At 37.7% G+C, this 15,105-nt stretch overlaps 2 protein-coding genes across 4 annotated transcripts in view; one reads left to right on the top strand and one right to left on the bottom strand.

Annotated features, from left to right (window-relative positions):
• The window catches only part of SCRN3 (secernin 3), a 35,445-nt gene extending 31,580 nt beyond the window's left edge, over positions 1-3,865 (bottom strand). The window contains exons 1-2 of one of the 2 annotated variants that reach the window (XM_070475999.1): positions 3,775-3,865; positions 592-761 (exon numbers count right to left, since the gene is read on the bottom strand). In XM_070475999.1, coding sequence (XP_070332100.1) covers positions 592-750 — 159 coding nt within the window. In that variant the 5' untranslated portion in view covers positions 751-761; positions 3,775-3,865. Of the gene's footprint in view, positions 1-591; positions 762-3,312; positions 3,652-3,774 lie in introns of those variants that run through there. The other variant, XM_070476000.1, reaches the window with a different exon arrangement.
• Positions 3,866-3,870: 5 nt separating this feature from the next.
• The window catches only part of CIR1 (corepressor interacting with RBPJ, CIR1), a 37,246-nt gene continuing 26,011 nt past the window's right edge, over positions 3,871-15,105 (top strand). Inside the window, exons 1-5 of one of the 2 annotated variants that reach the window (XM_020887558.2) lie at positions 3,871-4,037; positions 9,467-9,561; positions 14,104-14,177; positions 14,773-14,783; positions 14,870-14,934. In XM_020887558.2, coding sequence (XP_020743217.2) covers positions 3,966-4,037; positions 9,467-9,561; positions 14,104-14,177; positions 14,773-14,783; positions 14,870-14,934 — 317 coding nt within the window. In that variant the 5' untranslated portion in view covers positions 3,871-3,965. Of the gene's footprint in view, positions 4,038-9,466; positions 9,562-14,103; positions 14,178-14,772; positions 14,784-14,869; positions 14,935-15,105 lie in introns of those variants that run through there. The other variant, XM_070475998.1, reaches the window with a different exon arrangement.

Genomic DNA, 15,105 nt, shown 5'->3' on the forward strand with positions numbered 1-15,105 from the left:
TACCAAGGAAGTCCACACTTGTACATCTTAATATGAGATCTCACACCTCTTGTTAAGAGTGGTTGTTGTTTAGTTTCTAAGTCCTGTCTGACTCTTTTGTGACCCCATAAACTATAGCCCACTAGTCTCCTCTGTCCATGGGATTTTCCAGGCAAGATACTAGAGTGGGTTACCATTTCCCTCTCCAACGGATCTTCCCAACCCAGAAAATTCAGCCCATTTCCTATCTGGCAGGTGATTCTTTAACACCCAGCCACCTGGGAAGCCTGTTGTCAAGGTAGGGAACTGTTAAAAGCAAGACAGAACCAGTCTTGACAGCAAGCGTTAACTCTTTCCCCTATTCAACATGCTTGCATATGGTAAGCATTCAAATATTTGCTCAAAAAACTAACAATAATTATTTCAGCTTTCTCCAAATCACTAAAATAAAAGACCAGAATTCTAGTTCTGATTCAAATTATTTATGAAATTTAAATTCTTTGATTTTTTAGCTTCTATAGCCTCTGCCAGATAGCTAGCAAGTGATTTTTAAACACTGTTTTTGACATTTTTAAAGAAAAATATTGTTAACAAAACATGCATTTCACCTACCTTAAGATGTTCCTTCAGGTTGTCATGAACTGCAGCAGGAAAATAAACTACTTCCTGTACTTCATCACAGGGTCTATCTGAATTTTTTCCAAAAATAACCCTGTTATCAATTGTTGCTGGAGGTAATGCCACGAAAGTGTCACAGGAACAAGGTTCCATCTTTTTTTAAACTAAAAATCATATGGAAGTTTGAAAATAAAAAGAGAAAAATATATTTATTTAGTATATACAAAACAGAGTTTACTTGATGACTGGGGATATTACTGTCATATCTAACAAAGGATGTTCACTAAAGTTTTAAATTTCATATACTGTACTACAGAAATCAGTAAGAAAATAATGGGCATGAATCTAGCACTACAAGAATAAGTAAGAAAACAGGAATAACAAGTACCTCCTTCTAGTCTATAGCTCAGATTTGCCCTGCAAGCTCTTTCTCTTCTGAAGTCTTCCCTGAATCTCCTTTCACTATTTCCATATTTGGAAACACCTGTACCTATACTATAAAGACTATATTTGTGTACATATCTAACAAAGAATGTTCATTCAGTTCAGTTCAGTTGCTCAGTTGTGTCCGACTTTTCGAGACCCCATGGACCACAGCACACCAGGCCTCCCTGTCCATCACCAACTCCTGGAGTTTACTCAGACTCAACTCCATTGAGTTGGTGATGCCATCCAACCTTCTCATCCTCTGTCATCCCCTTCTCCTCCTGCCTTCAATCTTTCCCAGCATCAGAGTCTTTTCAAATGAGTCAGTTCTTCGCATCAGGTGGCCAAAGTATTGGAGTTTCAGCTTCAACATCAGTCCTTCCAATGAACACTCAGGACTGATTTCCTTTAGGATGGACTGGTTGGATCTCCTTGCAGTCCAAGGGACTCTCAAGAGTCTTCTCCAACACCACAGTTCAAAAGCATCAATTTTTCGGCGCTCAGCTTTCTTTATAGTCCAACTCTTACATCCAAACATGACTACTGGAAAAACCATTGCCTTGACGAGACAGACCTTTGTTGGCAAAGTAATGTCTCTGCTTTTTAATATGCTATCTAGGTTGGTGACAACTTTCCTTCCAAGGAGTAAGCATCTTTTAATTTCATGGCTGCAGTCACCATCTGCAGTGATTTTGGAGCCCAGAAAAATAAAGTCAGCCACTGTTTCCATTGTTTCCCCAACTATTTGCCATGAAGTGATGGGACCATATGCCATAATCTTAGTTTTCTGAATGTTGAGCTTTAAGCCAACTTTTTCACTTTCCTCTTTCATCAAGAGTCTCTTTAGTCCTTCTTCACTTTCTGCCATAAGGGTGGCGTTCATTAAAACATTTTAATTTTGAAACAGACTCACTACATCAGACAAAAGCAAAAACATGCCAATAAAATTCCAAACTGTTATTTCCCATTGTTGAATTGTTATGTTCACATTCAACTTCTAAGTCCTGACTGTATAATTTAATATCAAGATCATATCTTCAATTGTAATTTGGAAAAATCTTAAATCCTCAATTTTAGTAGAGCTTATTGGCTCAGTGGTAAAGAATCCACTTGCCAAGCAGCAGATGCCTGCCAAGCAGGAGACACGGGTTTGATCCCTGGGTCAGGAAGATCCCCTAGAGAAGGAAATGGCAACCCACTCCAGTATTCTTGCCTGGGAAATCCCAGGGACAGAGCAGCTTGGTGGGCTACAGTCCATGAGGTGCAAAGAGTCAGAAACCTAGCAACTAAATATCAACTGCAACAAAATTTGCTTTTAGAATGGCAAATGGTTTTCAGTTTCCTTCTTTCCTTGGTCTTATACTACCCAAACCTTAGAATGGCTTTACATGAACAGATTTAAATATAATCAATATTTCATTGTAAAGAAAACAAAATGACTCAGGTAAGAAAGAAACAAATTCAGCCTGAAATGCCTAACGGTTTTTCTCTTTTTCTCAGTGATGGAGAAAGATCACCAATGCTTCTGTTCCTGTGTGATTTTCCTTCCTTTAAAAAAATGTTTTTTAATTTATTATTTTTGGCCACACTGGGTCTTCCTTGCTGTGTGCAGGCTTTCTCTAGTTGTGGGGAGCCAGGGCTACTCTTGCTTGCAGAGCACGGGTTCTAGGAGCCTGGGCTTGAGTAGTTGTGTACTGCAAGCTTAGAGGCTCTGCAGTATGGGGGAATCTTCCTGGACTAGGGACGGAAGCAGTGTCCCCTACATTAGCAGGCGGATTCTTAAACAATGGACCACCAGGGAAGTCCTTCGTGTGATTTTCAACTTATGTCTTAAATCGCCTTCTATATGTGTTCCAAAGTTAGTTCCACCACTGCCTAACTTTGGCAGGCTATTTAATCTCTATCTAAGCCTACTGCCTCATCTGTAAATCTCTCAAAGGGCTGTTACGAGAATTTAATAAGACAATGCGTAAAACGTTTTGCACAATGCATAGAACACATCAGACACTTATATAAACGCTGTTACTGTTATTATATGTCAGAAGAGTACATTTCTCAGAAAAGCTTTCTCCTGACATCACACGCCACCTCATCCTGGGAAAGGACTTGGTTGAAGGATTGCCTACAGCAGCGGCAGCCACGTACCCTCAATACCCTGGAATCTCAAGAGCCATCAAGGTGCACTACGTAATCTGACCCAACCGGGGTAATAAGCTAAGAAAACAGGTCACCTGGTTAGGAAGACATCTAACGCATTTAGGAGGGGCAGTCTTGAGAGGCTTTACTAACCTCTAGAACATAGTCATCATTTAACAAATGTTTACGGACATCTTTCTGCACCAGGAGCCGCACAACAAACTAGAGTCCTCGCTCTTGTGGAGTTGACATTTTATATACTTTTTATGCTTTAGTTCACCAAGAGCTTTTATCGTTTGATCCTCACAAACTTGCGACAGTTAGGGCAAGAATTACTACAGACGAGAAAAATCGGTGCAGGCAGGTTTCTGTAACTCGACACAGCGTTCACAGAATAAACTGCTCGGACTTCCAGAACCTCTTGCCGCCGCCCAGCACACACTCAGCACCCCAGACAGCTGCGAACTGCTCAGCTTCGGCCCGCGCCCCTCCTAGGAGCCCCTCCTAGGAGCCTCTCAGTCCCACCCGCCGCACTTCCGGGCTTCCTACTTCCTACAACTACTGGGCTCGCCCGCCCCTCCTACCCACCCCCCCACCCCCCGGCACGCCCCTCACCTCGCCTCCGAGCTACCCAAGGGAAAGGGGAAAGGAGTGAGAATGGGCGGCAGAGGAGCTAGTGCCGGAAGTCGTCCCCTTTGACCCCGGAAGTTCCCACTGCTACTGGAGGCGCAGTTCCGGTTAGGCGGCAGAGTTTGTTTACGTTGCTCTCAAATCTAGCGGTTGCATACCCCAGCTCACCCTCCAAAATGGGGAAATCCTTCGCCAATTTCATGTGCAAGAAGGACTTTCATCCTGCTTCCAAATCCAACATCAAAAAGGTGAGTACGGTGAGCAGGCCCTTGGCGCCTGGGTTCTTAGGACCTCCCGGAGGTCAGAGTGGTGGTGTGTCTGGGACCCCTGGGACGGCCGCCTTTTCTCCGTGCCTAAAGCCCTGGTGTTCTTGTCCCTCGACGCTGGCTCTCGAGGTTTATTTTACATCAGCCAGGGAAGAGGCGGCTCCGTCTGCTCTTTCGGCTCTGTCAGCCAGAATGTAAATAGTCTGGTAACAGGGTTCCTCATTACTTCCCTCAGCAGATTCTTAGGTTGTCTTTTCGAATCTGAGATAACGGTTTCTGAGCTCTGCCATCCCAGACAAAAAAAGACTATCTAGATAGATAAGGAAAGGAAAGTCACGCCTTGCTTCCTCTTTTTATCCCACCTTATCTTGTAGCGTCTGGTAACCTCTGAGCTGTGACTTTTTAAATGACCACTTATAGGTCTATTAGATCCAGTACAAAAGAAAGTATGCTGAATATTACGGCAGTGGGAAGCAGAATAGTGAAGTAGGATGAGTCTGAGCATTGAAACCTGACCTATATTCTGTTATTCCAGCACAGTCACTTTTAGCCCTGAGACCTTGCATAAAATATTTAATATCCCTCATCTTGAGCCTCCTAATCTGTAAGTTAAGAATGATCCGTATCAGTTGCTTTGACTTGAAATTGTTATGAGGACTAAGTAAGATGGTGTAGATAAAGACTGAAACACCACCTTGCTCTCTGCCTACTACATAGAGGGAGTGCACAATAAAATGTTAATTGCGCCCCCACACACTGTTATCCTTAGACTATTCCTACAATACAGGTGGTAACCAGAGTTTCATACTGCTTATTCTATATGCTTTCTCGAACAGTTACAGCCAATTTCAAAATTTTAACGACCCTTTTTTTTACTCCTGACTCAACTCTACACTGCCAGATCTTAGGCCCTAATTAATACTTTGGCCACGTCATGCAGAGTTGACTCATTGGAAAAGACCCTGATGCTGGGAGGGATTGGGGGCAGGAGGAGAAGGGGACGACAGAGGATGAGATGGCTGGACGGCGTCACCGACTTGATGGACATGAGTTTGGGTAAACTCTGGGAATTGGTGATGGACAGGGAGGCCTGTGTGCTGCGATTCATGGGGTTGCAAAGAGTCGAACACGACTGAGCGACTGAACTGAACCGAAGGCACCTGAACACAGCTGTATACTAGACAATTTCATCTTGATATCCTGCAGGCATCTCAAACTCAACATACCTGAAGTAGAACTTGTCTTTTTATTCTCCTCCTATTCTTGTATCAGTAGGAAATGCAGATAGTTGTGTTGTGAGGGTTGTGTTCAACCCTCATCCAGTCACCCAGGCCAGAAATAAGATTCATCTTTTTCCATCATTGCTTTATCTAGTCGGCTAATAAATTCTATTGCTGTTACTTCTTAAGTATCTCTTGAATGCATCTCTCCTCCTTGTCACTACTGTCTGCATCTTAACCTTATCTGCATCTTAGACCCTTATCATCTTTCACCTAGATTGTTATATTTCCTAACTGGTTTTTCTGCTGCCAGTTTTGATCCCTCTCAAATCCATTCTCTACCAATCAGAATAATTATTTTTTTATTTAGCAGTTTTACTGAGATATAATTCACATACCATACAGTCACTCATATAAAGTGTAAAATTCAATATTTTTAAGTGTATTTATGAATTTTGTCATCACCAAAACAGTTCTAAAATATTTTCATCACTCTCCCCAAAACCCATATCTACTAACAGTCACTCCCCTTTTTGTCCTTAATCCTCCCCGCTCCCCAGCCTTAGCCAACAAATAATCTGCTTTCTATTTCTGTGAATTGGCCTATTCTGGACATTTCATATAAACTGAATCGTGCAATATGGGTTTTTTTTGTGACTGGCTTCTTTCACTTAGCATAATGTTTTCAGAGTTCATGCTGTATAATGTATCAGTATTACATTCCCTTTTATTGCTGAATAATTCCATGGTATAGATACGGCACATTTTATTTATCCATTCATCATTTGATGAGTATTTGGGCTGCTTCCATTGAGTAGTCATGTTAAAGCGCAGCTTTGATTTCTTCCAGCTCCTTATTAAAATACTCCAAAATTAAGTCCAGATAACCAGGCTCCAGTTTATTTTTCCTTCATCATCCCTTACTGCTATTCTCCCATCTTAGATTTTAAATTTTATTTATTTTTTTAATTTTGGCTCCACAGCATGCAGAATCTTAGTTCTCTGACCAGGGATCGCACCCATGCCCCCTGCAGTGGAAACACAGAGTCTTAACCACTGGCCTAGCAGGGAAGTCTCCAACCTTAGACTTTATGCTCCAGTAAAATCAAACTATTCAATTCCTGTTTTATACCTTTGGATCTTTTATCTGAGTTGTTCCCTCTGCCAGTGATATCTTACCCTGTTTTTCCCTTGGCAAAATTTTAATATGCTTCAAAATCCTGTTTAACGCATTTAAGCTACTTGTGTAACAGGGTTATTTATTGCAGCTGCCTTTGTAATAACAGAAGATTGGAAATGTCTTAATATCCACCAGTACAGCAGGAGATTGGTAAATAAATGATGGTGTAGCTCCACAAAGAAATGATACTCTTCAGCACCCTACCCTCCTAGAAAATAAAGCATTTTGTTTACTGATCTGGGAATGATCTCCATGGTATAGAATTTTATTTTATACATTTTATCTGTTTATGTATGCTGTATTATATATGCATACATATATATATGCATGCTGTATATGTTCAGTTCAGTGACTCAGTCATGTCTGAATCTTTGCCACCCCTTGAACTGCTGCACGCCAGGCCTCCCTGTTCATCACCAACTCCCAGAGTTTACCCAAACTCATGTCCATTGAGTTGGTGATGCCATCCAACCATCTCATCCTCTGTCGTCCCCTTCTGCCATCAATCTTTCCCAGCATTAGGGTCTTTTCAAATGAGTCAGCTCTTCACATCAGGTGGCCCAAGTATTGGAGTTTCAGCTTCAACATCAGTCCTTCCAATGAACACCTAGGACTGATCTTCTTTAGGATGGATTGGTTGGATCTTCTTGCAGTCCAAGGGACTCTCAAGAGTCTTCTCCAACACCACAGTTCAAGAGCATCAATTCTTTGGCACCCAGCTTTCTTTATAGTCCAACTCTCACTTCCATACATGACTACTGGAAAAACCACAGTCTTGACTAGATGGACCTTTGTTGGCAAAGTAATGTCTCTGCTTTTTAATATGCTATCTAGGTTGGTGATAACTTTCCTTCCAAGGAGTAAGCATCTTTTAATTTCATGGCTGCAGTCACCATCTGTGTATATGTTACCATTTATGAAAAGAGGGACCAAAAATGTGTGTGTATGTGTGTGTTTATGTTATGTATATTACGTGTGTGTCCATGTGAACATCCTTGGAAGGATTTACAAGACAGAAATAATATTGGCTACATGTGAGTATAGTTCATGGGGTTCTCAAGGCAAGAATGCTGAAGTGATTTGCCATTCCCTCTCCAGTGGACCACATTTTGTCAGAATGTGAGTATAGTTATGTCATTTAAAAAATAAAGAACTTCTAAAAACCAAAACTTGGCTGTAAAGTATTCTATTATATCAGCCTTCTTCTCTGTCCCCTAGAGTTAATCACTGTCTTGTTCTATTTCCTTACATTGAATGTATTCTGTTATTCATTTTAATTGTTACTATTTTTTCCCAGATGAGGATTTAATGGCATAAATGCAACCATATAAAAACATAAGCTATGAAAAACACAATCATGATGTGCCCTCTTCCTACGCTGCCCAAACCCAAACACTGTTACTATTTATTTACACAATTCACATCTTTTTTTATTATAAAATATATTAAACATACAGAAAGGTTAGTATGGTTTTCTGTTAGCAGATTCTGAGCATTTTGTAGGCGAGAATATATTTCACTACTTTTTATTTTAATCCATCATAAATATTCATGTATTTCAGCTCTTGAGCAAATGAGATTTGTAAAATAACTTTGTAAATCTAAAACTTTAAATAAATGTAGTTATTGTTAGAAGTAGTATCTTAATCATTAGGAGGTTGTTATTAATGTATTATTTGATCAGGCAATGACATCTTGCATTTCTCTATTTCAACTGTTTGCATTTTTAGCTATAGTGAAAATTCCAAAGGTGCCTTTTACTGCCTATCCCAAGTGTAGACTTTTCTTCTACTGTAACATTACATTGGTAATGTTATATTGGTTATGACAGATATGTTAGTTATGAAGACAGTAGAAGAAATTTTAGGAACTTACGCAAAAGAAATTTCCAGGATAGTCTCTTCCTGAAGGATTCTCTTTTCATTTCTGTTTTTGCTTTTATCTCCGTATTAATCTTTGTTGTCCACATCTCAGATTGTCGTCCCCATAAAACCTACCTATCTGAGTACTATTAAATACTAGTAACTACTCCTGTTTTGTGTCTAAAATTGAATAATGGCAGTCTTGTCCCCAGTCCTCCCCATATTTATCTGCCCCATTATAATTATTACTTTATCAATTTAAGTATTAAATATTTATCAATGTGTTAAATATTTTTCCTTAAATTTACCTTCTTAAAACAGCTTGTTGGGAGAGACAGTTTTGCCTTGCTATTTATGTTGAATGGTTATCAGACACTTTATCCTTTACTTTAAAGAAGGTGGAAAGACACTGATACCTTTTAAACCTGGAGGTAACTTGATTAAATATCCTTGCATAAGCTGTGTGGGCTTTTTACCTTCACCACTTTTTATGATTCTGAGAATATCACATAGGGACCCACCCAGCCTGTGGTGGTGGTGCCTTCGAGCAACTGCAGGGTATCAGATGCATCTGTTGATTCATCTGTTTCCTCTCTTGGTGGTTTAGTCGCTAAGTCATGTCCAACTCTCGGGCTCCATAGACTGTAGCCTGCCAGGCTCCTCTGTCCAGGCGAGAATACTGAAGTGGGTTGCCATTTCCTTCTTCAGTTTTCTCTCTTGCTTCTTCCCTTTTTTCTACATCTGTCTTTCATCTCCTTTCCTTTTTTCCTCCTCCTTGTCTTCCATTTTTCCTCTCTTGGGGTATCAGTGACACTGGCATCCAACAATGTGCCCTGTGTGTTTTCTGCACTAGACATATTCCATGTAGAGAGATGGTCGTTCTTGTCTCTGAAACACGCAAGGGACTGAGGGCAAGAAGCTGTTGTACCAAGTGCTCAGAGTGGTTCTCAATTTTGACATTCTTGCCTGAAAGTTTAGCTGTTTTGAGTGATTATATTTTAGGACTTGTATCAAAGCATAAATTGGAATTTTCAACTCTTGTTTTGTTATTGTGGCTTTCTGACCAAAATAGCTATGTTGTAAACTATATAGAATAGCGTTTTATGTTTTATTATAAAAGAGAACAAAGTTTTTACTTTACTAATTTAGGTTTGGATGGCAGAACAGAAAATATCGTATGACAAGAAGAAACAAGAAGAGTTAATGCAACAATATCTAAAAGAACAAGAATCATATGATAATAGGTAAGAAATTCAACCCTGCTGGTATTTTTTAGAGTAATCAGTTGCATGAGAATATCCTTTACTGAATCATATACTAGCTTTTTTTTAACTGAATGCCCCCAATGATAGGATTGTATTCCCTGTGAACTGTCTTTACTCTTACATTGATAGATGGGCACTTTTTCCAACCTTACCCATAATTCACATAAAATATAGATTGATGTGAATATACACTCCATATATAGTTTATAGAGATATTCCAACTTACTCAAAACTTGGAAGAAAAATAAATGTTTATACTTGAACTACTGAGGCCTCGTACGAAGATATTTCTTCAACATACACTGAAATGAAAAGATGCGCAAGATAGCTTTAAGAAGTAAAGTGAAGTGTCTCTACCTGACCTGCATGTCATTGTTCTTTTAATAGGATAAGAGCTAGAGTTCCTCACTGGCTTACTATGTAGTACAGTATCCATCCCTACCCCCAGCTGTTGTCACTTTATGTTTGTATTTGCAGGTCTGACTCTGAAGCTGATTTCTTTTGGTTAATCAAACAAATAAATAGTGGTGCTTTTGATAGGTCACACTTTCTCTTCCAGTCAGTCCTATATTTCATCAAAACATGGAACTTAAGCAAAGTAATACTAAACTATTACCAAATACTCTCTTTAAAATATAGTGTATTGAGAGCAAAATTAGAGAAATAAAACATTTTATTCAGTTAAGTACTTTTCTCACTAATTTATTTAATGTGATTGACTTTTATTGAGTACCTACTTCATGCAAGGCAACAAATGATATTGTAGTAGCCTATAATATAAAATGTGATGCATAGCTTCTCTCTAGCCTCAAGAAAATCTAATAACAAGAAATGTACATACATATAGTTCAAGGCTGAAAATAATAACTAATTGAAAATACACTGTTAGAAAAACTGTGGCAGGCTAGCATAAGACAAAATAATTCCATTTGGGATAACAAAGTAAGACTCTGTGAAAGAGGGGAGGGAGAAGGGAGGGGAAAGGAGAAAAAGAAAGGTGACATTTGACATAGTTCAAAGCTGAACTATGAAGAAGGGTAAGGGTTTAGAGCCATGGTTCTCAACTGAGGGCCCTTGTTGCCCCAGGAGATATGTGGCAACATTTGGACACATTTTTTGATCTTCATAGCTCAGGGGTTGGGTGATAACATCTAGTGGTGGATTCTCGAGATGTTGCAAAACAGCCTACAGCATACACAAAGAATGGTCAAGTCCAAAATGTCAAATAGCACTGCTGTCGAAAAGCTCTGATCTGCATATAGTCAAAGCTTATTAAAGATGAGCGTGGTGGGAAGGTGAAGAGTGTATTAGGAAACAGCAGTGTAGTTGAGTTAGACCAATAAAGAGGTCGTGGATACATGAAACAGAGCACTCAAACCTGGTGCACTCGGACAACCCAGAGGGATGGGATGGGGAGGGGGGTTGGAGGGGGGTTCGGGACAGGGGGCACATGTACACTTGTGGCTGATTCATGTCAATGTATGGCAGAAACCACAATATTGAAGGGTAATTAGCCTCCAATTAAAATAATTAATTAAAGAGATCGTGGAAGTAGAAATGTAAGAACCCATGCAAATATCTGTTTCTCCCTGAATTTCGCCCACTAGTATTACTATTCATTGATAGTTCTTGCCTGCATCAATTTTTACTGTGGTTTTCTAACAGTGATTTTCTGTTTCTCTAAATTCCTCTACATTTTTTAAATTGCATTTCTCTGGAAAGAGGATTTTTTCCTTTCCCTCACTTATTTATTTAATCATTTATTCCTATCATTATGGACTCAGATATTTACTTAATTGGTTATAATCCAGTACTCGTATACTTTTTTGCTCAAGTTTTGGCCTTTGCCTGCTCTATCAGCTTGACTCCTATGTCCATTTAACATGCTCCATCCTTTTAAAAAGTAAATAAATAAAACTACTTCATGACACTATAAGGTCATAAAAAATTTGTTTTTTATTTTTCCCTGCTCCAGTATTGGAATCAACCTGTTCCTTTTATTTGAGAAAAATACTTAGAAACCAGGGTCTGGACACTAGGTTTGTTCATTGCTTCTAGGTTTGGTTGTTTGAATTTATGAGTATATAAAAGCAAGTTTATGAGTATTTGGAGTGATTTGCTACATTTTTCATTTTTCCTTGTTAAAAAATGTTGTCTTTAATAGTTCTGTTCCTTAGTATTCTATTTTTTCCCTTCTGTGTTTTTAAATGTCCTAGATATTTCTTAGTGTTTGTGGATATTGATCCCTAAACATGACAATCATATTTATTATTCTGAATGGATAAATAAAAGGATGTCAGAACATCTATACATTTCACTCTACTTAGAGTCAACAGCAAAAAAAAAAAGGAAAAAAGGACGAACTTGTATAAGTTTTTAGTTGAAGTTAAAACATAAATACTAATATAGTAGCTTTTCCTTTTATTTTGTATACCTGTTGAGTTTTGCACAAAATGCAATTGATCTTCCAGTTTTGATTTTATATTATTTTCGTTTGTGTAAATGAAATGCTTTTTAGGAAGGGAATATATAAAACATAAAATTTATTGTTTTTAAGTGCACAGTTCAATGGCATTAATTACATTTATAGTGTTGTGTACCATCTCCACTCTATTTCCAAAACTTTGTTTTCATTACCCCAAGTAGAAAAATATTTGTCATTTTGTGTCTGGCATACTTCACTTAGTATAACATATTCAAGATTCATCCATATTGTAGCATGTATCATAGCTTATTTTTTATTATGGCCAAATAATATTCCATTGTTTATACATACCACAGTTGGTCTTCCCAGTCAACCATAATGAACACTTGGGTTGCTTCTGTCTTTTGACTATTTTGAATAATGTCATACTAGTATCTTTTCATCCCCCAACTTTCAGTTCCTTTGGGTTTATACCTAGGAGCAGAACTGCTGGATCATCTGGTAGTTCTGTGTTTGACTACTGAAGAATCAGAAAACTGTTTTCCATAGGGCCTGCACCATTTAACATTCCCACCAGTAATGCATAAGGGTTGCAATTTATCCACACCCTTCCCAACATTTGTTACTTTCCTTTTTTTTTTTTTAAATAACCATTCTCATGAGTGCAGCATGGTATCTCATGGTTTTGATTTACATTTCCCTATAACTAGTGATATTGAGCTTTTCGTATGCTTCATGTTAATTTTTAAATGGTGTTAATATAAGATATAATTTATGAACTTTAAGGTATATGTTGGTTTTTAGTATATTTAAAGTTTGGAGCCATCACCATAACTCGTTTCAGAACATTTTCACCACCCGAAGAAGAAATCTTGTACCCAATAGCAGTCACTTCCCATTCCCACAACCTGGACTCCCAGTTCCTTTCAGACCTAAGCAACCACTGACTTACTTTTTCTCTATAGATTTACCTATTCTCGAAATGTCATATGAATGGAATCATACAATATGTGGCTTTTTGTGACTGGCTTCTTTCATTTAGTACAATGTTTTTGAAGTTCATCCATGTTGTAGCATGTGTCATTGGTTCCTTCCCTTTTATTGCTGAATCATATCCCACGGTATGGATGTAGATCCTGTTGTCCTTTTGCCTTCCTCTTCTTTTACAGTTATTTGTAAACTCCAGTGGAAATAAGAGAGAGAGGACTTAGAATCATGTAGGCTATACTTTGTGATAGCCTTTTCCAAATATAAGAGGAAATTATGTTTACTCTTCAGGTTTCTTCTTTTTAATCAGTACTTTACATAGATCTTATGAATTAAAAGGTTTAACTTGATTATTCATTCGGTTTGTTGCAGAGCTATTTTTCTAAAAAGCACAGCATATCTAAACAGAACAACATTCTCTAAACACATATCTCTAAACAGAACATATCTCTAAACAGAACAACAGAACACTGTGTTCTCCAAACAGGGAACATTTGGTGTTGAAAAAGAAGTTATTAAAAAATGATTTTTAAGATGCAGTAGATATTGAGTCCATCATAGTAATTAACTTCTTGTAGATTTTCTTTAAACTAGTCTCTCTCCATTGGCCTTGCTAAAGAATTTTATTTATTCTCTTGTTGACTTTGACTCCTGTAAGCTTTAATTGGATTTGACTTCCTAAAGAAATCCAGAGAGACTTATTTTTCTAAACTGATTCCTCACAATTAAGAAAAAATGTTGGCACTATCTAACTTAATTCCAAATATGTGTTGGCATATAGGATTTCAAGACAACATTTCAAAGTTTAAGAAAAGCATGTAAGGGTAAGCATGGCATTTTCCCCTCATTTCAGTTGGGAGGGCTAGGTTCTTTCAAGTATTGAGAAAGTCTCAGAACTTAAAACCAGTTACTAAAGGGGCAGCACTGTTGGAATTTTCATTCATTTATTTCAGATATCATTTAGTCAGAAGAGTAGTTCTGGAATTTTATCTCTAATAAAAACATTTTATCCTAATTCCCTTAGAATTTAGGGGTATAGAGGGACAGTTATTCTGCAGTTCTTTTCCTCCTAGAAAAAAATTTGAAAACTTATCTCTTGTTTGATTTAGATTGCTAATGGGAGATGAACGTGTAAAGAATGGCCTTAACTTCATGTATGAGGCTCCACCAGGGGCTAAGAAAGGTACTTGCTTCATTTCCTTTTTTTTTTTTAAGTCTTTGATGTGTTTGTCACTAAAGATTGAGAACTGTTATGACAGACATTTTTAGAAGTTGCTCTTCATCTTTTAATATTGATATTATTCTATAAAATAATCTGTTAAAATACTACAATCAATATAGTAGGATAAATACTAACAATAATTCTCTAGTATAATAATAATTTCATGACATGTTGTTCGGGAAGGAAAATAAAATCTCAACATCACCAGAAGTATATTTATTCTTTTATAATTTGTGTCTTTAGTCCTTCTAGCCGAGTATATTTGTAAATAGAAGGCATAATATTCACTGTCAATGAAAAATATAGAAGTTTAAAGATCAGAAATTAATCTTTTGTTAAGATTAATTAAATACTGCCTCTTATTCAGTACCGTTTTTTATCCTATAGTGATTTGAATTTTATCTTGTGAAAGAAGAAAAAAGTCAAAGCAATACATTCTTACAGGTTACAATTAAATACCGTGATATCATAGTGTAGTATATAATAGCAGACTTTCATGTTGAAGTTTTTAACTTGACCTACCTTTTTTCCTCCATATTTTTGATATGCAATCAAGAAAACAAAGAGGTAAAGTACTGCTTTCTATGTTTCGATTTATTTACAATAGATTGAAATTTTATGGAAAAACTGAAAGACTTTAACAATGTTTTTAGAAAGAAGAAACAGAAGGAGAGACTGAATACAAATTTGAATGGCAGAAAGGGGCCCCACGAGAAAAGTAAGAACTGGTTTTCTTTTAAGATAAAATATGTATCATTAATTTTATCTGATATGTGTGTGTGTTAGTTGCTTAGTCGCGTCTGACTCTTTGCAACCCCATAGACCACAGCCCACCAGGCCCCTCTGTCCATGGGATTCTCCAGGCAAGAACACTGGAGTGGCTTGCCAT

The sequence above is a fragment of the Odocoileus virginianus genome, chromosome 13, assembly GCF_023699985.2.
Source record: "Odocoileus virginianus isolate 20LAN1187 ecotype Illinois chromosome 13, Ovbor_1.2, whole genome shotgun sequence".
Taxonomy (NCBI): domain Eukaryota; kingdom Metazoa; phylum Chordata; class Mammalia; order Artiodactyla; family Cervidae; genus Odocoileus; species Odocoileus virginianus.